The sequence below is a fragment of the Fopius arisanus genome, unplaced genomic scaffold (assembly GCF_000806365.1).
Source record: "Fopius arisanus strain USDA-PBARC FA_bdor unplaced genomic scaffold, ASM80636v1 scaffold00001, whole genome shotgun sequence".
NCBI classification, from domain to species: Eukaryota; Metazoa; Arthropoda; class Insecta; order Hymenoptera; family Braconidae; genus Fopius; species Fopius arisanus.
The window spans coordinates 1,882,489-1,906,204 of NW_011887740.1; the positions used below are offsets into that span (position 1 = coordinate 1,882,489).

At 40.2% G+C, this 23,716-nt stretch overlaps 3 protein-coding genes across 3 annotated transcripts; 1 reads left to right on the forward strand and 2 right to left on the reverse strand.

Moving 5' to 3' along the window:
- The first annotated feature begins 1,601 nt into the window (after window positions 1-1,601).
- On the forward strand, window positions 1,602-5,487 carry RpII140 (RNA polymerase II subunit RpII140). The gene is made up of 2 exons (XM_011315421.1): window positions 1,602-1,734; window positions 1,829-5,487. The coding sequence occupies exons 1-2, from the start codon at window positions 1,719-1,721 to the stop codon at window positions 5,344-5,346; spliced, it is 3,534 nt and encodes a 1,177-aa protein (XP_011313723.1). The 5' UTR covers window positions 1,602-1,718; the 3' UTR covers window positions 5,347-5,487.
- A 90-nt stretch (window positions 5,488-5,577) lies between these two features.
- On the reverse strand, window positions 5,578-7,390 carry LOC105273164 (E3 ubiquitin-protein ligase TM129). The gene is made up of 6 exons (XM_011315447.1): window positions 7,058-7,390; window positions 6,709-6,958; window positions 6,464-6,650; window positions 6,175-6,369; window positions 5,913-6,061; window positions 5,578-5,816 (listed from the first exon to the last, which is right to left on the reverse strand). The coding sequence occupies exons 1-6, from the start codon at window positions 7,257-7,259 to the stop codon at window positions 5,663-5,665; spliced, it is 1,137 nt and encodes a 378-aa protein (XP_011313749.1). The 5' UTR covers window positions 7,260-7,390; the 3' UTR covers window positions 5,578-5,662.
- A 2,463-nt stretch (window positions 7,391-9,853) lies between these two features.
- On the reverse strand, window positions 9,854-14,551 carry LOC105273160 (protein yellow). Its single transcript, XM_011315433.1, has 6 exons — window positions 14,175-14,551; window positions 12,230-12,359; window positions 11,947-12,109; window positions 10,945-11,304; window positions 10,679-10,864; window positions 9,854-10,577 (listed from the first exon to the last, which is right to left on the reverse strand). The coding sequence occupies exons 1-6, from the start codon at window positions 14,479-14,481 to the stop codon at window positions 10,389-10,391; spliced, it is 1,335 nt and encodes a 444-aa protein (XP_011313735.1). The 5' UTR covers window positions 14,482-14,551; the 3' UTR covers window positions 9,854-10,388.
- Between the last annotated feature and the right edge of the window lie 9,165 nt (window positions 14,552-23,716).

Consider the following 23,716-nt stretch of genomic DNA (forward strand, 5'->3'; position numbering starts at 1 on the left):
GATGCCAGTGATATGGCTCCATCAGATAAATCGCGAGTGCGTGTATAAACAAGTGATTGACTACGCTGGAGTGCCGCATTTTGAAATTGGAATTAAAGCCCGGTTGGATTGTCTGGAAAAGATAATTTACTCCAAAATTGGCACTCCTAATTACTCCACCAATTAATCGATTTTTCCGATAATTGTTAGCTAGCACTCTAGTTGTTGACAACCGCTACGGTGCTAGCTAACAATTATTGGAAAAAACGATTAATTTCCGGAGTAACTAGCAGTCCAAATTTCGGAATAAATTATATTTTCCAGATAATCCATCCGGGCCTTAAATTTACGTCGAATTTTAAATCTCCGCCCAAAACAGTAAGTACGATATTAAATTATTATTGAAGTAAATCAAGTAAACATCACTGACAAATTTGTGAAGATATTTTTACTAACTGTTAATTCGTTGAAACACAAATAATCAGCAGTCGGAGGCTTTGAAATCAGCTCGTTAAAAATTCCAGTCAGTGGAATCTGAGGCATCGAATAGCTCAGAGTTATTAAAAGGGAAGCTGGAGAGATTGAAGGAGAAGGTACAGGGAGTCATCGACGAGGCAGGAAAAACGGAGCTGAGATGAGTCTAAACAAAAAGGTTTATTCAAAAATACTTTCATATATCCAGATAAATACACCATAGCCTAATACTCGTGGTATTTACCGATTAAATACAATTTTAAAAGCCAATGTTTTGTGTGTCTTTTCAGTGTGTGGTAATAATGTTTAAATTCGACCCAGAGTGGATAGTGCACTTTTTGAAAACTGCTATAAATTTATTTCTGTATGCAGGTCATGTAAAAGTCATATCATTCCATCATGTTCCTGATGAAACATTTTTATATTTCAGTTTTTACTTATGAGGAGGGCTGAAGGTATTTATAACTCAAATAAAAATTCAATATAAACCCATAAATAAATGTTTATTGTGTTCGATCAAATTGATTCAATTCGAACGAGAACGATTTCCAGCGATCAGAACTTCCTTTTCAGATTCCAATTCTTTAAACTAGGAAACCTCACGAAAAGTTAGTAAGCCGCATATCTAATAATAAGACAAGAAAATAATGAGATAACCGCCTTAATCCATTATTATTTATTATTAATAAATAATTTTTTTTGATTCCAGGTTTTCAAATAATAACAATATCCCATCTATTGACCTAGTGGATTAGGTCTACAGGGGATACCACTTTAAAAAAAACGCGTCAAGGACTCTACCTCTTGGGTGACGCGGAAAGAGTTTCACTTTAATTATTTGATTTATGAAAAAATAGTTAATACTGGATCAGAATCTCTCTTATTGAAATAATCATATACTCATTGTTCATTTATGCTTTTGTAGACAATTTTTATGCCATACCTTTTTTTTTCATGTCAATTTGAAAGAAAAGAAATTAAACGACTCGACTGGCATTCAAATGTAAACTCCAGAAATCGCTGAATTGTGGGGACAAAACGCACGTGTGGCGCCCTCCCTCTCTTGGGGTGCAGGATTACGATGCCGCTGGGGTCACTCCAATCCCCAAAACGGAGCCTCTACTTTAGTCAATCCTCTTTGAGGCAATCCACTGCGCGTCAGTGGCGTATAATTTTTCCTTGTTGTAAGAAAGTGAAATTTTCCGAAAAACCAAAGAAAATCGAGAAACAAATTAACCACTAAATCGATCCAAGGACTTTCAAATATGTATGCCGACGACGGTAAGTAATTCATCGTCATTTACACCCCCTAGAGCCTGAAATTTCTGCAAAACTCTCCCCTAACCTCACAATTAAAACCGGGAAACTCCTGCAGGGGGTGCCGATCAGTACGAGGATGACGACTCGGAGGAGATATCCTCGAAATTGTGGCAGGAGGCCTGCTGGATCGTTATCAATGCCTATTTCGATGAGAAAGGCCTGGTCCGTCAGCAATTGGACAGTTTCGATGAATTTATCGAGATGTCGGTCCAGAGGATCGTTGAAGACTCTCCTCAGATCGACCTCCAGGCCGAGGCCCAACATACATCAGGGGAAATCGAAAGCCCCATTAGACATCTTCTGAAATTCGAACAAATTTACTTATCAAAACCGACCCACTGGGAGAAAGACGGTGCTCCTTCCCCAATGATGCCCAATGAGGCTCGTTTGCGAAATTTGACATACTCAGCTCCCCTGTACGTTGATATTACGAAGACAATTGTGAAGGAGGGAGAGGACCCTGTGGAGACACAGCACCAGAAGACCTTCATCGGAAAAATTCCAATTATGTTGAGATCAAAGTACTGTTTACTGGCCAGTCTGTCAGATCGTGATCTGACGGAGTTGAATGAGTGTCCTCTGGATCCTGGAGGCTATTTCATCATCAACGGCTCAGAAAAGGTGCTCATTGCCCAGGAGAAGATGGCGACCAACACAGTCTATGTTTTCAGCATGAAGGACGGAAAATTTGCATACAAAGCTGAGATTCGTTCGTGTTTGGAGCACAGCTCTCGTCCCACCTCGACGTTGTGGATTAACATGATGGCCAAGAGTGGAGCAAGCATTAAAAAATCGGCAATTGGCCAGAGGATCATCGCTATTCTTCCTTACGTGAAGCAGGAAATTCCGATTATGATAGTTTTTCGGGCACTGGGATTTGTGGCTGATAGGGATATCCTTGAGCACATAATTTATGATTTCGATGATCCTGAGATGATGGAGATGGTGAAGCCTTCCCTTGATGAAGCCTTTGTCGTTCAGGAGCAGAATGTTGCGTTGAATTTTATTGGTACGAGAGGAGCTAAACCTGGTGTGACCAAGGAGAAGCGTATTAAGTATGCCAGAGAGATTTTGCAGAAGGAAATGTTGCCACATGTGGGTATCAGTGACTTTTGTGAAACGAAGAAGGCTTATTTTCTGGGGTATATGGTTCATCGTTTACTGTCGGCAGCTCTTGGTCGTAGAGAGCTCGACGATCGTGATCACTATGGGAACAAACGTCTAGATCTAGCTGGTCCATTATTAGCTTTTCTCTTCCGAGGCCTCTTCAAAAACCTCATGAAAGAGGTCAGGATGTACGCTCAGAAGTTCATAGATCGTGGTAAGGATTTTAATCTCGAGCTGGCGATAAAAACAAAAATTATCACCGATGGTCTGCGATACTCGTTGGCCACTGGCAACTGGGGAGACCAGAAGAAGGCTCATCAGGCTAGGGCTGGAGTATCACAAGTATTGAATAGACTAACTTTTGCCTCCACCCTCTCTCATTTGAGAAGAGTCAACTCGCCAATCGGTCGCGATGGAAAACTCGCCAAACCCAGACAGCTCCACAATACCCTCTGGGGCATGCTGTGCCCCGCTGAGACCCCAGAAGGAGCTGCTGTTGGTCTCGTGAAGAATCTAGCACTCATGGCGTATATCAGCGTAGGCTCTCAGCCCTCACCAATTCTGGAGTTCTTGGAGGAGTGGTCCATGGAGAATCTCGAGGAAATAGCCCCTAGTGCCATCGCAGATGCCACCAAAATTTTTGTCAATGGATGTTGGGTAGGTATTCACAGAGATCCTGACCAGCTCATGGCAACTCTGCGAAAACTTAGACGTCAGATGGATATCATTGTCTCAGAGGTATCAATGATCAGAGACATCAGGGACCGTGAGATCAGGATTCACACAGACGCTGGGAGGATCAGTAGGCCCTTACTCATCGTCGAAAATCAGCAATTGCTCTTGAAGAGAAGACACATTGACATGTTGAAGGAGAGGGACTACAATAACGATGGCTGGCAGGAGTTAGTGGGCTCTGGAGTGGTGGAGTATATCGACACTTTAGAAGAGGAGACTGTGATGATTGCAATGTCCCCAGAGGACTTGAGACAGGAGAAGGAATATGCTTATTGCACCACGTACACTCACTGTGAGATTCACCCAGCCATGATCCTCGGGGTGTGTGCCTCGATCATCCCCTTTCCAGATCACAACCAGAGCCCCAGAAACACTTATCAAAGTGCTATGGGTAAACAAGCCATGGGTGTGTACATCACTAATTTCCACGTGAGGATGGACACTCTCGCTCATGTTCTTTACTATCCCCACAAGCCTTTGGTTACAACTAGATCCATGGAGTATCTCAGGTTCCGAGAACTACCAGCAGGCATCAATAGTATTGTAGCCATTCTCTGTTACACAGGTTACAACCAGGAAGACAGTGTCATTCTCAACGCTAGTGCTGTTGAGAGAGGATTCTTCAGGTCTGTTTTCTACCGATCCTACAAGGACGCAGAATCCAAGAGGATTGGAGACCAAGAGGAGCAATTTGAAAAACCAACACGACAAACTTGTCAAGGAATGAGGAATGCAATTTACGATAAGCTGGATGAGGATGGAATAATAGCCCCTGGAATTCGAGTGTCCGGGGATGATGTGGTGATCGGCAAGACGATAACTCTTCCAGAGGCTGACGACGAGCTCGACAGCACCACAAAACGCTTCACCAAACGAGATGCCTCTACTTTCCTCAGGAACAGTGAAACTGGAATTGTTGACCAGGTAATGCTGACATTGAACAGCGAGGGGTACAAATTCTGTAAGATTCGCGTAAGGAGTGTGAGGATTCCTCAGATTGGGGATAAGTTCGCCTCGAGGCATGGACAGAAGGGTACGTGTGGAATTCAGTACAGACAGGAGGATATGCCATTCTCTTGTGAAGGCCTGACGCCGGATATTATCATCAATCCCCACGCCATTCCCTCTCGTATGACCATTGGTCACTTGATCGAGTGCATCCAGGGGAAAGTATCTGCTAATAAGGGAGAGATTGGTGATGCCACTCCGTTCAATGATGCGGTGAACGTGCAGAAAATCTCAACTCTTCTTCAGGAGTACGGCTACCAGTTGAGGGGTAATGAGGTGATGTATAATGGGCACACTGGAAGAAAAATCAATGCTCAGGTATTTTTGGGTCCAACTTATTATCAACGTCTGAAACATATGGTGGACGATAAGATTCACAGCAGGGCTAGGGGACCTGTGCAGATCCTGGTGAGGCAACCTATGGAGGGTCGTGCCAGGGATGGAGGACTACGTTTTGGAGAGATGGAACGAGATTGTCAGATATCCCATGGGGCCGCTCAATTCCTCAGGGAGAGACTCTTCGAGGTCTCTGATCCTTACAGAATTCATATTTGCAATTTTTGTGGACTTATAGCTATTGCCAATCTGAGGAATAATACTTTCGAGTGTAAAGGATGCAAGAATAAGACTCAAATCTCACAAGTGAGGTTGCCCTACGCTGCTAAACTGCTGTTCCAGGAATTAATGGCTATGAATATCGCTCCTAGGCTGATGGTGAATTGAATATTCAGTGAACGTGCCGTTGTACAGTGATTACGAACTAATTCATTTCTTTCTTCAATTGAGGTGAGGATTTTTGTAATGCGAGGTCGACTAGATTAATTAATTTTATTTCGTTTGAGTAATAAAAATAATTTTAAGAATAAAATTGTATTTTTTTTTTCATCGAAACAGTTGGAGAGGCCTATAACAATAATCTGGTAGATATGCAGATCAGAATTCGAATTATGTTGATTTTTGTGTACAAGGAATGACAGTTCTGAGAATCATATATGGAATGATGTTTATTATTTACATGATTGGAGAGTTGGAATTAGAGTTATTGAGTTTCTGTGGGGGTCCCTTGAGCAGTGTTTTGAGATCCTAAACTGACGTAACTAACGTCCTTCAGACAAAACGGCGATCGACATTGAGGACAACTACTCTTTACTTCTGCAGCAGTTTTTGCCCTGCGCCGAGAGGTCGAAAGAAACCTGTCGAATTATATTTATTAATGCATTAATAAACAAGCTAGGATATCCTCTAGTAGATTGAGTAATGAATTCAGTTTAGGCGAAAGATATTTGTACCATTTTGCGAGACAGTCGATGCAAAATATGGGCGGACAATTGCATGTTTTGCAGGCCGGAATACCATCCATCTCTGGAATATCGGGACAATTTCGATTCAATTTAACATTCGATATTGCTTGCATGCATACCGCACATTGATCCAGTTGCTGAAAAATCAAGCGCGAAATTACGATTACTATTTGCGTATTTTTTTTAAAGTCTGGCAATACAAATCGAAAATTCGATTAATTTGATTGCTCTTCCGCTGAAAATGTTGCACCTGGTTAGTTTTATAGGTGGGATTTTTCGCAATTTCTTTCTTAATCGCATAAATTGCAATTTCTGTGAGAGTCTGGGGTATTTGGATCGAAGATGAATCCCTCCTTGGCATTGTTATCTCCTCGAGTAAATTTTCAACATCATTAATGTTGATTCGAATGGTGAAGTTCTTTCCAAGTGGTTGCCTTGTCACTATCTATCCAACCAGAATTAATTCGTATAAAAAACCATTAATATGAAAATATAAATTTTGAATTAATTAATTTTTTTATCAAAAGAATTGCACTCACTCTGTACTTAACGCAATGAACAAAGTGACTCGGCGAAGGAGTCGAGTAAGAATTGACATTGTAAGTTACCAAGACTGAATTTATCTGACTTGCAATTTCTAGCTTGTAGGCTGACACTTTTATAATCCACGTATTGGTCACCACAATTTTCGTTGTACTATTCGTTCGGATCTGGAGTTTATTGAAACTGCAAAAATACTATTTATGGAATTCTTCAACGGAGGTGGACAGATCTCGACAATTACCTCTTGTACTCCCTGTTGACATCCGCAGCAATGTCAAGCCAGATTCCTGTATCAGTGCAGTAGATCCCCAATGATTTGGCAATTGGATGTTTGGAAAAACCATTTTTGGACCAATTAACGATTAAATTGAGTGCATAAATTGGTCCGATGAGTGCACATATGGATAATGTTAACCAAAGTGGATGCTCAGTGCCAAGGAATACTTGTGCAGAATCTATATGATCCAAGAGACTGAGTCCCACGATATAGCCTTGAGAGCAAATGAAAACATTATATCACAAGGTTATTTTCCATTTTTCATAATAAATTGCAGAGCTCCTCTCGTGGATACATAACACTTGTTACTCACCAAAAGGCAGCAATGAGTGAATAAATAATGTAACAATAGTCCGTTTTATGTGGTACTGCACAAAATTATCATATTCATTTCCTAACCAACTGGAAAATAAGGCTGGTATTGTTAAACCTGCAGATACAAATTCTGTGGGTGGATAAATTAAACCACTAACGAATAGAAAATATGCTATTGTGTAAATGAATAAACTTGTCATTTTTGTCTAGTTGGGAGGAGTGAGCACGATATTGATAATGAAAACAAAGGATAAAAATAGTCAACAACGATCAGTCACTTGGAGATTGGCCTCTATTGATTAATGAGCAGCTGGAGAGATGCACACACATGAACTGTAAATACGCATTCAGCAAGTGCTGTCTCGGACTGGTGCATAATCATAATGTCGGTAAGATAGATTTCAAATTGCATTAATATTTGATCTTGACTACTCTCCACTATGAATCTCCGACGATAACCCGCGATTCCACCGCGAACCATAGCCGATAAATAACCGTCTGAGCAACTGCTGAGTTCATGTAGTTCATGAATATACCGAGTGTTCAATGCAACAAGTAGCGTACAGACACCCGAAATTCAAATAACTTTCCAGGGTTAATTGCACTTTCTCAATTAAACCACCAATTTAAGTTTCCAAGTTACAACTCTTAAAAATTCTGCCAAACCAAAAAACCTCTGTCTTTCGATTGAGAATAACAGAACAAAAAAGTTCAACGATCCCCGTCATGACCATCAGAATAAACGAGATAGCACCCTCAATCCAAAGGGAATTTGTCCAAACTCTGTTCAATAATTCCCGGCGAAAAAAAAAAAACCGCTCCAATTGGGCCGATCTCCTGGCAACGGCGAGAGTAACCCATAACCATCAATTACTCCCCCCGAAAGCCAAATAAAACTGAATAACCGAGCGTACAAAAAACATCAGTAGGTAGTCGTCGAAACAGGCGGTCATTGGAAGAGGTGTTAAATCGTCCACTGGCGTATGAACCAACACAGCCCCTTGTAGACGTTAAATTAAAACAAACGTTAAGTATAGACGTGAAATGCCAACAGAAAAGTACAGGCTTTCTCTTTTCACCGAGTGGCCGAAGTTGCACTGTGTAATCACGATGATTTCTTGGTGATTTTTTAATCTTAATAAACCCCTTGGAGCCACCCAAACAACTCCACCCTATACCTTCGCACCTTTTCAATGTTTTCTTTTACCATCTCCCCACGAGTTCAACAGCCAGAGATATTTATTTCCCTCCTTCGACCCAAAGAAATTCACTAGTAGCCATTCGTAGAAGGGCCCACTCGAAATATTCACCATCGATATGCGTGGAAATTAGCATTTAAGGCGTGAATCTGGGCTCCGATCAGCTCACACCGATGAACCCTTGAAAAACACTTTGGCCGGCACCTCAAAAGCCCCAAAAACTCCGCCTGAAAGCAACACTTCTATCGTAGACCTTTATACGAGACTCATTCACGTATCTTACGATGAATATCGCTAAATATCTACCGAAAATCGCGGACCTCGCTACCTCTTTAATATTAACGTTACGAGAATGGCCTTCCGAAAACGAGCGATTTTAAATCGGATACCACCAATTCCCCGAAAATTTTAGTCTGATACTAAATGGAGCGAAGAAATTTTCAACATTTCTCACCCAATGCTCGGGTGGAATGATTTTGGGCTACTTAGCACGTGGCAATATATCCTATCATAACACCCCTGTGTGGGCGTGAAACGGCCAATTTTGATGTGAAAGTAATATATCAGATGGCGATTATCCCGGGGGTTATCATCGAATTATCGTTGAAACCGGGGAAAAGACTATTGGGAGGGTTTTTTGGAGGAATATTTCGAGCGGGAGCTGTCTTCTTCAACCATCTGGCTTCTGCTCTGATTCATGGGGGCCAGATACATCGGGCGGCCGCTTTCATGATCCCTAAACTGTGGAAATTGGGTTAGAAGGAGTGATCCATTTATTGCCCTCAAGACAACTCTTCTTTAAAATTATTAAACTGTATTTTTCAGTCATTTAAAGTCTCGTAAATATTCTGCCAATTGTACGTGTTTGTTGGGAGAAGGGGGTAAAGAGTTAAGACATTATTATTTCGGTGCTTTTAGAGGAGGATTGAAATTTCATCGTGGATTGAGCAGTTATTTTCACGATGAGATAAGGAGATAAGATTCGTTTTGTATTTCACAATTTTTAACGGCGGAGAAACGAATATTTCTCAGGTTAATGGAATTTTTACACATAATTTTGGGGATGGGTATGGGAAATTTACGCGAAAAAATTGGGACATTATAGGGTGCAGCATCTTTTTCGTGTAAATTTTCATGAATTATTGATAAAGCGGAGTGTGGCCATCTCAGGTACCAAACCAGCGTAAATCGGAGGATTTGTGAAGCACCTGGGCGACTGCAGTGTTAACTATATCCTAACGCCAGCATCGGAGTGCATAAAGAAAGATGAGAGAGCGGTATGAGAGAATGAGGGAAGAGGAAAGAAGAATTCAAGTGGATTTGAATCTGTTAAAGGATAATATACCCTGTGAATACGGGAGTTCTCGAGTTGAGGCGGCATAAGAACCAGTTGTAAACGACCAATTGTATTTAGATATCTTCAGCTTCTGCTTGGCCACTTTTTTCGCGTTCAGTGACTCATGTCAAAGAGTGCTACTGTGTCAATATTCAGTGGGACACTGTAAAAACCGGGGGCTTTGACTTTTAAATAAGAACACACATGAGTTTTGGCATTGCAGTGTCGGGGAACAGGAAAGAGACGTTGTACACGTGAATGACTGTCGTAAACATTTTTTTTATTCACCTTTCCAAAAATCATTATTCTCGTGTCCATTCTTCGACAGCACAGCAGATTAACATTTACATAACTGAAAATGACGTATGTTGATACACACGCGGGAAAATATTATTCTTTAATCTTGTACATTTCATTTTCAATGCCATATCGACATAGAAAAAGTAGGAGATTAATTATAATATACTACAGCTGTTTCTACGAACGCTCATTAACTTGAGTTAATTATTAATCACGGGGTCAAATTTCGTAAGCATAAAACAGATAATTAAATACAATATGTAGTATGTGATATGAAAATGAAATGCACTAGATTTGAGTATAAAATATCCTACATTCAAACAAATTTTTTTTCGTACATAATTTTTGATGAATTTTTTTTAATTGGGAACATGATTAACGCTTCAACTATTATTACTTGTAAAAGCATGATTAAATAACAGATAGTCTACATCCCCTGGAATTGGAGTAAAACCCGCGACTAAGCATTGCTTGAGCTCCTACTCATGATTTCATCATCGCCGGTCCCACCAGAGTGCATTATTACCAATAAATCTCCAAGGGGAATGATCGCAGACCGTTCCGGCAATAGCTGCTGACAGAGGCATTGTCAATATTCTGAAGTTGATATCTGTGTAGTTTAGAGAAGCCAGGAGGAAATTTGGCATTCTATCGGAGATTATCCAGACCATTCCCCGTCGTATCTAAAATTTGATTCACAAATGAGAGGAATGAGACAATAAAGGATTTGAGACAAAGAGATTTGTGATGGGCTCTTTGGTATTGACTGGTCAAGTTGATTTACCTTGACGTCAGCTGGGAAGATGAGTGCCTCGTCGTGTCGTGCTATTAGTGCATGATTAGCTGGTGAATAAGGGAGAAGAGAGTTCCAACAGCCAACGGCATTCTGATCGACGAGATTGAATATTTGAAGGCCATTCTCGTCCATCACTTCCGATGTTGAATGGCCCATGAATCGTTCAGCAAGGGGCTAAAATCGACAGGTCCTCCATCTTAGGCAATTGATGGAAAATAAATAGCACAAAGAATTTATGGAATTGGTGATATTACTTGGAAATCATGGTAACTGTCGAGAGCGAGAACTGGATCCCTCAAAATTCGGGTGGACACAGCGAATTCACGATTGCTGCTGAGAGGATGAAAGAATAATGTTCTGTAGCCGTCTAAGGCAATGGGGGACAGGCTCATCCCAAAAATTCCCTCCTCGCCCCATTGGAAATTTAATCCACCAATGTTGTAATCACCAGCTAGAGGATCGGGCATGAAATAGCTGTGAGTAGCTCGCCAGGAGGTGTTATTCTCCCAGGAGTAGATTATCAGACCGTACCCCAGTTCGTCGGACATGTAGGCGAAAGCATCGTCGCAGCCACCTTTGCCCAGATCCACAGCAATATTCGCGATGAAAGTGTTCTGGGGGGAACGAGACGTGCGTGAAGGTAAAGTACCCCCTCTTAATATCTCTATCATTATAAATTACATGTGAGTGCGTTGTCGGCAAGAAGGAATTCTGACTATCGAATGAGTTAATTTAATTACTATTGTTATCACCATCTTCGATTTTGAGGTAATTAAATTCGCTGAAAATGGTGGCAACAGGTAATCAATTAACAAGTCTCCTTCTGAGAGATAACCACTGGATTAAATTTCTCTGTTTACTTCGTAAGTGATTACACTGCTGAAGATTTTCAAGTGGAATTATCAATACCATTACTTGAAAAGTCATCATTCCCTGGTATTTGTAGAATTTTCGGAATGTTTGCAATGTCATATCACTGATATTCCCAGTAATATTGAAGGTTCAGAACCAAGTTGAAGAACAAACGCGATTCCGGATTCACGTGTTTGATTAAAAAAAAAATGGAAACTAATTTGGGAATCTTCGAATGAAGATTTCATGCATGTGGGAAAAATAATGAAAAAAACGCGACAAAGTGAATGTATAATTGTTATCATCTCGGCCAGCGGTGAGTTAATGAAATCCCCCCGAAAGTGGGTGAAATCACCGAGTTCGCGTTATCAACGGATTATTAGCGGTGAAAATAAACGCCGTACCATATTAATATCGTCTGGCCTGAGTTTATACTGTCTGAGTATCTTGTCAGTGGTAAGATCAAATACATTAAGCGTATAAGGACAGGCTTGTACAGTAGTATTTCCTATTCCAATGGTGCCAGTGTCGAGTACCCAAAGTCTGTCACACTCGTCCGCATGAATTCTATAACATGAACAAATAGGTCATAAAATCAAATGAACAACATTGAGGTAGAGGTTACAAGGATCCCACATTATATCTCATATCGTTTAATCAAGACATATTTGCATATGATTGTCTCACCTGTATGCAGTGGTGAGACCACTACCACAATCGCCAGCTTTGTTCTGCGCCCAGTTTGGATAGGGTGATAGCTTTGGTGATCCACCACGATTGGTATCCAGTGATATGTAATTCAAGGTTGCCGGTATACCTGCAGCAGTTTACACCTTTTGTATCGGTTTTTTACGTATCACCATGAAATACCGGTGTCATAAAGTTCATTTTATTGGTAATCCTAAATTATGTCAATCCTGTTTTTAAGAATTTTTGACTCTGACTACGTGCGCTTGAACACCACCCGGATCCAGACTTTTTTTTTTTTCTCTCTCTCTTCTCAATGGTAAATGTCACATCTCAATCGAATAAACTCGTTCACACACATGTATTTAAGGATCATTAAATTTTTAAGGATCTATGCGTCATCGGAACGAGTGCATTAAGACATTCTCATGTTACTCGGGTTGGTTTAATGGATTCATTTGACTGAGAGAAGTTAGTGGGTAATTGGATAAATTTGGATCTTGCGAGAGTAGATAATACAGTAATTATCCTAATTGTTTCTGGAATTGGAGTTTTGTTAATTATGCGAGGAGAATTGGATTTGGTTGTGAGGGAGGTCGCTCTCGGAGTAGTTTCATTAATTTCTTGGTCTTAATTGAGAAATAGATTTGGAAGGGTTTTTGTTGGATTTAAATCGGGGAGAGGATATCGGGGAAAGTGGTGGATGTAGCGGAGTATTTCTCATCGGTTTATATCGAATGAATATATAAATTGCACCTGATAACTTAATTTACGCCCAGGGGGTACGATTCTTCTGCCCACGCTTTCCTCAGAAGTGAACCGACGCTCAAGTTTTTAAGAGCAGTTTCTTTTCATACTCAAGCATCACCGTGAGCCAAAACGAGAATTTTCATCGGTGTTATTTTTTTTTATCCTTTGATAGTCGTAAAGGGGGCGACATGCACAGGTGTAAAAAAATGTCACGTAACTGGAGGACACGGGCTCCTCTTGTTGGTGGAAAAAAACTTGTTCCTGGCCGCACAACGACACAATCGTAATGCTTATCGCCCACAACAGCGGACCCATTTCTTCGGATCATCTCCCCTTTTGAGAATTTGTTATTCATGGAAACTGGCGAACATGGGAATATTTTCGTGCAGGTGATTTTATCATTTTATTACCATTGCTACAGTTTTGTTAGGATATTCGAAAACCCATCAAATAACGTTTCCTGCATTACCCCCGTAAAAACAACAAAAAATCACTCAATTGCTCTATCAAATCTTTTTTGTACTCCAATGGGCCTTTCATTTGTCCCCGTAATACAATTCGTAATATTTTCCAGAAATTTCCGGTCAACGTGACACATCGCCAATCTGCCCCAGAAATTCAATAACCGAGAAAAAATCGGTGAAAAAAAAAATCCACCAAAAAAAAAAATAATCCAACGTAGAAAAACTGCAGGCGGCCCCTAAAAAGATGAACAGACCAAAAAAACATTCACATCGAGCTGAATAAAACCCCCATTCACGACAGGAATTGGCGAATTCACTGCGCGGCGATGGTGGCATTCATTTCGTTTCACCCGGGCGACAAGAATTTTTTCGGCATTTCTTCGCGTATATCCATTTTTTTCCCTTTCGTCTCGCAAGAGCCGGAAGTCTCCCAGACGAGATTCAAGAGTTTGTGCCCCCAAGAGTCCATGAAACCCGGTAGGAAAGGTCCAAGAAGGACCATTTCCGCTTCACCGTCTCATCTCCACCCTTCCTAATTTTTTACATTCAGCGAAACACATTTTTTCTCCCTCCCCCAGGCCTCCTGCATCCGTAATCGACCACTGGTTCTTCTGCTGCGTTCACGCACTTGAAACGTATGAATTAGAGAATGAAGTGAGTGAAAAAAAAAATAATAAAATAAAAAAATAAAATGAAATAAGGGAAGCATTAGATTGGATAATGAGACTGACCATTCTTCCACCTCGGTACGGTAACGAAGAGCTTGTTCCGCCAGATTTCGATGCCGACAGGAAGTCCATTCTGGGGTATATAGTCACCGCTTGCAAGAGCAGCATCGCGGCTCAATTGATCTGGATATGCCCAGTCCAGCATATTCCAAGAGTACCTCTCAAGTATGGGTGCACGTCCGAAATTAGCACCCCATCCATTTCCCTTAGAATCACTAGCACCGTACAGTCCATACTGATCAGGTGACAATGCCAAGACATTATCTAGACACACAGTAATTGTAACAATAACCAGTGAAACACACTTCATGATTGATCGATGATTGGTGGTGCACCGCAAAGCGGAATGAGGACAACTGAGTCCAAGAGGTGCTGAGCGAGGTGTATTTATGGGAGATTTAGGCCCCACGTTTTGATGGTAAATCTAGACCACTGCGTGTCAGGGAGTCAGTTATCTGAGAGAAATTCTAATGGTGAAACGTGCACGGGGGAGATAGAGTTAATGGGGGGAGGTTGATCCCCCACGGTACGTAGAGAAGGTAATCCAATGGCTCTTTCACTCGTGTTGTTCACTTGTGGTTTTCCCATTGCATGAAGCACTTGGTCTCATGGATTTGTTTTTGGCACTCAAGGTTGCTTTTCCAAGTTGTTACGGTCACAATGATTTCATCACGTGATTTTTTATTTTGACGTGTCAATGTGCCTTCACGATCGCTCGATAATTTCGAGTGTACAAAGTCAATTGTTGTTCTGGTTCATTTAGAGATCATACTGATAAATCCATTATTCCCGCTATTTATTTCCTTGATTTTATTTATTTTAACAGATTTTCGCATGACACTGGGGTATGGAGAAATATTAGTGAGAATTCCTCGATTGATAGGGCGCAATTGGAGAAATATTACATAAACCATAAAGTGTCTGCTCCCTTTCATAATTGAATGAATCATTAATTACACATAATGTGGTAATTACATCGCCGGTTGTAATCAGTTCGCTGAGAAACTCGGAAAGGGAAGGGGAATCAATTGATCTAAAATTGATAGAAAAGGAGGGAAGGCAATTGAAAGGATCGATTACGATGGGGAACGCACGGGAATCGCGGAAGGATAATTATTTCAATTATCGAGAGGCTTGGGTTGCCCACCGGGATAATCAGGGGCGTGCACTGTATACATGACTCTCCATGCGTGGACCCCCACGATGCGAATATTTCCACGCTAACTCATCAACCCCGTGATGTATCACAAGTTAAACTCACTGAGATTCACTACCCCCTATTAACAATCAATTAATACACCGTGATTTCAATTGAAATTATTTTTACAACCACATACTCCCATTTCTGGCAGTGCAACCGTCACTCTCCTGATTTTCCTGTTTTCATTTTTTAAATTTTCGGGGGTTTGCATATCTCGAGGTTTCGCGTAAAATCGTTAGCATAGAAAATATTTCGTTTCTGCCACAGAGACAAATATATCGAAACGGTAATAATTTTAATGCAACACTTCTCCCTGAAGTTTCAATTTTTTCCTTTCGAAATTTCGTAAAATTCCAGTAAATACTAAAATATGATCAAAATAGCCTCAAAATACAGTGTGATCGCCGTAAATGGGGGTGCAGAATGAGAAATTATTATAATCAATCCCTTTCGCAATGAGCAATTCGTTGACATTAATTGGCACTCACTGCCAGTGGTTTCCGAATAAAACATTATGTTATGAAATTGATCGGCTCGATTGCTCGAGCTGGATAACCGAAAACTGGTGTTGGTTTAGCTTTGAAGAATAGGAAATAAATATGGTTGAATATGGCTGAAAAAATAAGAGGGGCGTAAGAGCGCAATATCACCTACGCTCCTTTCACCTGAGAACGACGATATAATCGTTGTCAATCATGAGGCATTGTCCAACCAATTAACCCGGAAAGCAGGTTTTCCCCTCAAGCCAGCATCGTAAATCGCTGTAGACATATTTTTTGCTGGTCATGGAAAATTATATAGAGCTGCAATGGCTTAAAATTACAACTAAAAACCACATTGGAATTACACATACGTTTTTGATGATGGTGAAAGCAGCAATTTGTCGGACTGATGGCTGATTGAACGTTGGAATGATTTTGAATATTCAATCAATTTCTCCACCGATCAATGGAGAATTACCTGGCATCCATTACCCTATCGTTGGGCTTTTCCTACGGTTTTTACAATAGCCACTCATTTCCTTTTCATGATTGTCCAAGGTTTATAGCTGTCATTGCGTGATGAGTATCTAGAAGGTAGCATGCGAACGTTTAGACTCGTTGTTTTTTGTTAAGGAAGCTAGAAGTATAAGAATTGAAATCGTTATATCATTATAACTTTCTCGTCAAGAAGCGATGACAATGCGTGAAACATTAGCACGCTTCTGCCCCTATTTATGCAGTTCTATCGAAAGTTTTTAATGTATGATGCCTTTTTATTCTGTGTGAAGACACGTATTTCAGGAATCGGCGTTTTGCTGATGCTTAATTGTGGGTAATTATTAGTACAACTGCATTCAAACTTTGTATATATGGAGGGACTAGGATGTGAATTCCTCGTGGGTTTCAGCATGAAAAGGAGAGCAAAACTTCACAGCAAAAAATGCGTGTTAAAGTGGAGAAGGAAGCGTTTTTCTATTAGATGTTGGGACTCTTGCAACGGGAGGAGAAAGTCAATCCCTTGCATTCGTGTAATTAGGCATGTGGACGTGACAGAGAAATGCGTATGTTACGCGTTGAAAAATACAGCTGAGAAGTATTTTCTGGATTGCTTATAAAGTTGGTTTGCGTGAAGCTTATCTAGTCATGAAGAAATCCTGGGGAAACTCAGTAAAATTGTGGAATTATGATTTTGATCGTCATATAAAAAGGAGTGTGTAGAAATGAGAGAGTAAGACAAGTGTAAACATTATTCGTCACTATTTTATCATTGCTGCTACTTCATGTTATCAGAAAAACATTAGACTTTGACAGGTGCTGTAACATGACATTTTCGTGATTGACATATCTACTCACTGGGTGTGATCACCACAACATTTTCAACCCACTAAATCAACGGTTAAAACTAATCACCATCTGCTGTTAGAAGGGCGAATGATACTTGACCTCGCTTGGAATTCTTCGGCAAATTTGGAGCAAATCCATCGTATTAGGTTGTTATCAGTTGCCACACATATTCGATTGGAAATATTTATTGCAGACGTTGCACGACTGACTCGTTGACAGCCTCTCCAGATCGATTTTATGCAACTCAATTGAGATAAAACTTCCTATGCACGCAGCTAAACTATCGAGCGTGACTAAATTTTTTTCCATTTGGTTGCGACACGAGAATTATATCTATAGACAAATACAATATTTAGTAAGGAGTGTGAATAATTCAATAATGTTTGGTCATTCTCAAGGAGTTCAATTGGATTTTTCAAATGCAAAGTGATCCCTACTGGAACATTAATGATGTCCATTGATATACTTGAAAAAACGTTGCCTAATGAATGGACAAATGATTGACAACTACGTATATGAAATTAATTAAAATCAAGGCGGTCTTTAAATTTCTAGGCAATTATGGATTGCTGGTAATTTTAATTGGCCGTCAATTAAATGTGATTAGACTTCGTGTTATTATTTGTGTCATCATAATTTAATATTTTTCATGGCTAGTCTCAGTCGTTTTTTCAGTTCCTATTTTCTCGTGGGGGTACTGAACTATCCGTTTCCTGGAGTCATTTAATCAAACAGTAATTTAATGATTTAGATCCAGCGACGTAATTGTTTGGTGCTTGTAATAATTCATAGTGACTGAACTAGTTATGCGATATGTATGGATCAATTCAGGGGAGTCTTTTAGTCACATTAAAAATGGTTATGTAATTATTTTTTAAAATGGCATCGCGTTTGCTTCCTATTTTAAAAAATCGATATTACTAAATCATTTTTATTTTATAACTGCAGTTGATAATGACGAAAAAGTGGTGGCAACAATTAGAAAGTTGATCGAAGCACGCGTGTTTTCCACATTGATTTAAAAAAATGAAGAATTTTTCTGTAGAAATTTGATTGCCTCAATAATAACTATTGCAACACTCCCATGCAAGGTGGATTTGATATGTGATTGATTCAGAGTCAACTTTATGAAGTGGATTCGAAGAAAAATTGCCCGGAAAATTTAGAAGTCTTCAAACAAATATTTTAATCCCGCGCAGCTTTTGCGGAAATGGTAAACATGACGAGTCAGATGAATTTTATTTCATCTAATGTCACGATCCACTAGCGATGAGCAAAATTTATTCGCATGAATAAATGCCTGTAGCAGAATTTTTACGGGAATCACGAGGTTTGTGGAAATTTATTGCGCCAATCGAATGTAACATAAAATCGCCATCTTTATCTTCATTAAGTGGAATTCGGAACCAGTTATGTACAGTTCCAGTTCAGTTTCAAACCTATAATAATTAAAAATTACGTAAGAAATCGTGGTACTTAATTGGAGATTTTTTTCAATAATGAATTTTCAGTCACGCTAAGGGCTTGGGAATTAAATTTTCGGCAATGAAAAATGGGATTAATTAAATGAGCACTTCAGTGAATTTGAAAAGTCTCTGGAAGAGATTTTCAGGATATTCCAGTATATTTTTTACTCCTATCATTTATTACGAAATAATTAAAACAATATATTTATACGGGGAGCGAGGGTAAAATTCCAGAGCCAAATCTTCCGATTGCATCAGAGCATTGCAGGACTGAAAATTCTGGGATTCAGCAAGAACTCCGTAACGTATGTGAATGTGAAGTGAATGAAGTGACTCCGAATTGAATATTGAAGTGCCCGGAATTGAATAACAAATCAATTCACCAAAACTGGAAACTCCGCATACTTGAAATTCTCCTCGACAAACGCAATCCCACGAATAACTCATTAAACCGCCCATAATTATCGGCCAGCAATTGATTCCCTGGACTGACTTCTCCAAGATCCATTTTCCACTAAACCCGTCTCCTCATTACAACTTCACATCCGTCACGCGTGATAATTCCACAACCCCTAATTATCAATGGTCTCTCGGCATGTGATTACAGAACTTCATGCACCGTGATTTCTGAAAAGGGGTTATTAGCTCGTATCATTACGCATGTTTTATTATATCACGACATCGCATTTGCGATGTCGTGAGGATTGAATGCGTTACCCTTGCCGACCTTGATTACATTTATCGTCGATGATTCAGCAATTGAATTGAAATGAGTGGTGTGGATTTTTGATGTCGGTGCAATCAGGGGTGAATCGGTATACAGGGGAATGCCATAAAGGAAAGTGTTCTCGTTAATTTTTTTCAGTGTCTGTTGATTTACCTGGGCACGTGTTTTTCCGTCTCGCGGAGGTACATGAGGGCTTGCGCTTGTGCCCCTCCGCGTGCATTGTGGCACGCGCATGACCATCCGAGTGGGGGGAAGCCGTTTCTGGTTTATAACCCCGGGGGTATTTTTTGCATTATCCTGAGATACAGAGGAGGGAGTCAGCACCCAGGACTATCAGACTCCAGCTTCCCAGACAGCATTGCACTTCGGGTTGATTCTAACGTGGCAGCCAGCATGAGAAGCATCGGGAGGGGCTTCCTACGGGTTATATTTTATTCGGGGCTGTGTGTTTTTTTTTAATTTTTTTTTTCAGTTTTTTTTTTTTGGACTCTGTGCACTTGGGATATGCATGTGATGGTCCAATTGGTGGGATCAGGCATGTGGAGGGATCCAGGGGAATGGCCAGGTCGAGGTGGGCAGGTGCACGAGTTTCATTTCGTGTTTCAAACTGCAAAACCCTCGCTCGCGGCTTCTACTTGCGGACGACTACTACATGCCCACTGCTACTTTGCCACGCGTCTTCGAGAATCTAGGGACTACCTCTTCAGGGGTCACGGAGAAATATTTGTAATTAAATTTCACCAGAATACTGCACTTCGATCTAATGATTTACGGGCGCTTCGCAGTACGCTAACGAGGTCAGAAATTTTTACCAGGGAGTCGTATCTCACTAATTACTCGGTACTTCATAATTGAACTGAAATTTTTGACAAACTGAAGGGATGCTGGAAAAATATCCAAATTGCACCGGAAATTTCAATTACAAATTTTTAACAGCGTGAACAATTACTGAAATCCAGAGGCAGTTAGGCAGTGATAAAAAAATCTGCAAATGTTTTTTGCTGAAACCCGACAAAAAATTGATGATCACCACTTCAGTAACGAATAAGAATGAAGTTTAACGGCTTCAACGAGGTGCCGGAATGTCGCCGGTTGAAAATGTGAGTTTGAACGAATTCAAAAAACCGAATGATGACAAAAAACAAAAGAGAGGAGAGGAAAAAAAAAAGATTTGGGTGGAGAGGAAGAGCCTGGGACACGAATGAAAAATTTGAGTCGGCAGAAGCAGTTGCACAGGTGCACGAGCTAACGAGTGGCCCTCTCGGTCCTCCCTCCGTTTCATTCTGCGCGAGCGAAAAAGATGGACAGATGATAAATAAATAAAAAAAAAAGATAAGATGGTGGTAAAGGGAAGATAGAAGCGAAAAGAAAACAACACGGAAATTTGGAGATGAAAAAACAGAGGGGGAAATGAGGGACACGTTGGGGGCACGAGCGCTGAGAAGGGGGTGAGAATGAGTTCAAATGATCATCAACGGGCCCCTCTCGGTTTGTCCATGATGAAGGGTGGAGTAAAAAAAGTGTTTTCGATTTGCTGAGAATGAGCTGAGACGTTATTCAGAGGCGTCAATATCATCATCAGGCCCAACCATATACGCAATTGCTCCTGGGGCCCCTAATGTATGATCGAGGATATCATGTGTGCATTATATCTCACCGCTAAACGAAGAATGAAAATGAGGGACTATTGATATCGATGGAAGATGAGAGATGGAAGACAAAAAAGGAAATAACTGGAGAAGATAAATCGAAAAAATAAAGAAATTCAACCCCAAAATTATACGGTTTCCATTGCTGGGCCCCTAGAATTATCCACCATGAGAGAAAATAGAGAAATAAAATGTGAAACATCAGTCCACTCATCGCTGAAGAGATTTTTGAGGTACGCTGCTGATGGTTTGCCTTTTCTCACAATCTCCTGCATAATTCATATTCACCATTTCACTGGGATTTGTCGGTTCGAAAATTTCATCCTATAAGGATCTTTTATCGAATTGATATCGTCGTTCGATAGTATAAACCCTTACGGAAAAATATATATATTAATGATTAATGTGAGATATTCACCCTCCAATATATTTACTCTCGAATTTTCGGTTACTTTATTTTAAATTAATTGAAAATTGAAATTAAATAGTTGTCGCTGTTCCGCAGCAGTGGCAAGTGAATTTTTTAGCAAGAGCTCATTGCAAATAGCTTTTGTGAATTTCTGGGCGACACTTGTAAGAATTGTCATTGCATCAGAAGAATCAACATAAAATAACATTTAATACCCGATGAATTTGTTTTCGTTCCCATTTCTATTTCCATTTCTTGGAATAGCTAACAATCCATAAATTACCTATAAATTACAATCTACAAACCACAAAAGTCGCAGGCAAACTTATAAATACGTTCGTTAGACCTGAATTTCCGTCATCTATTCATTAAACCCTCAATCGGTGATCACATCGATAGTTATTCAGGTTTCGAGTTTAATGCTTCTGCGGATTCTTAAAATATAAAATATCGTAGCAGTGAGTGAATTCGCTAGGAAGGAATATGGCACAGCCAATTAAGCATCGGATAACATCCTCCTTTTTTCTTCAATATGTATCTTTTTTTTAGTGTCGGAGGTTTTTGAAACGACTTCATTAGACGAGCCATAAAATTCATCCTCTTCAGTTGTGAAAGGTGTAGCCTGGTGCTTGTATGAAGGGACAGGTGCCCTCTTGTCGTAGCTCGTAGATCAAGAGCCTTTCGGAATTGGTGATGGTATACGCGTGCCAGAGATCTTGGAAAAACGTTAGGTATGTCATTCGAATTGTTGGGCCACTACTTTGCATGCGAGAGAGAGCAAACAGAAAGGTTTTAGCGAGTGATTATACTGCCAACTGTTGGGGGGAAGAAATTCATCTGCTGGGGGACCATTTTTGCATTTGTACTTGGGAATTATTGTAACTGTTCCTATTAAAATTATGAAATCAGTGGTGAAGTGGATTTTGCTTTCGGGTGACAATAAAATTCTCACAAACAGAAATAATGTGAGAATTGACAAATAATTTTTTTCTCACCAACTCCATCTTGATTTAGGATTGGGGGAAAAAAAGTGACTATTTTAAAATACACAAAAATTATATAGAAATAAGAAACTAAAAATTCGCCATAATCTTTTTTCTTTTCTCAACACGAACGCTCCAAAAACCATCGAAAATAATTTTGTTTATCTTTTTAACGGAAGCACATCCAACCCCCTGTAACTTCACGCGATTCACAAAACCACTAATTTGTGGTTTAGATTTCTAAGACTCGAAATGTTCCCATGCAGCGTAAACAAAACGGCAAGAAGGTGAATGATGAAGCGATCCAATCCCTGGAATGTAAATTAAATTTCGTACATGACTCGGGGAAGGTTTCTGTGGTTTTTCAATCGAGTGAGAAAGTGTACGAGATATTGAGATAAAAAAAAAGCCCCGAAGAAGCCCCCGTAGCAAGTGAAACACCGAATGCACGAGACCGCGAAAGTTATGATGGAAGAGGAGTGCGATGACCACGAGAGTTCGGTGTTCTCCACACAGGACATAATATGGGAAACGACTTTGAGAAGAAGTGTAGAGTATATAATATACGAGATGAGAAAACTGGAGGTGGCCCCAACGGCCATTAGGCGGCAACTCGACGAGAGAGAACCCCCGACGATCTAAAAACCACCACGGACCCCTCACTTACCTTAATTATTTCCACGTGACTCGTCGAAAAATCTCACGTGGACCATCTAATTAAACTAATTTCCGAAACTTAACGAATACAAATTTAACCGGACCGGTGTATAAATTCCGTGGCGCACGCGTACCAAGAGTCCCCAATAAAAACATCAAATCCCGCGAAAAAGCTCCAGAAAATTTCGCCATTACCATATCAATGACTGTTTAACCCAATCCAATAACTATTAAATAAACCCAAATTTATGATCTCCACCAAATTACCACTGATTTCAAAGAGATTCAAGTGACTTACAAATTGCTATAGCCAATAAAACCGAAGAGCCCTAGAAGTGTAACGAGCGGAGACATTCCAATTAATAAAACACTTCCCAAATGGCGCTACAAATTTTGATAAATCAAACATGTAATTGGATGTTGCATACGTATCACTCGCATGTTCACCTGTAATTTTTCTCTCAAGCCCTCCGGTGGCTGTGAACCCTCTCCACCCATTCCACCCATTCCACCCATTCCACCCACCTAAAATCATGCTCCACGGATATTTATAACCTCGTTTCTTGCTCCACTTTAGGCACATCTTCGTGATTGCCGAAGCGCAAGTGCATTCATGCATCTCCTTAA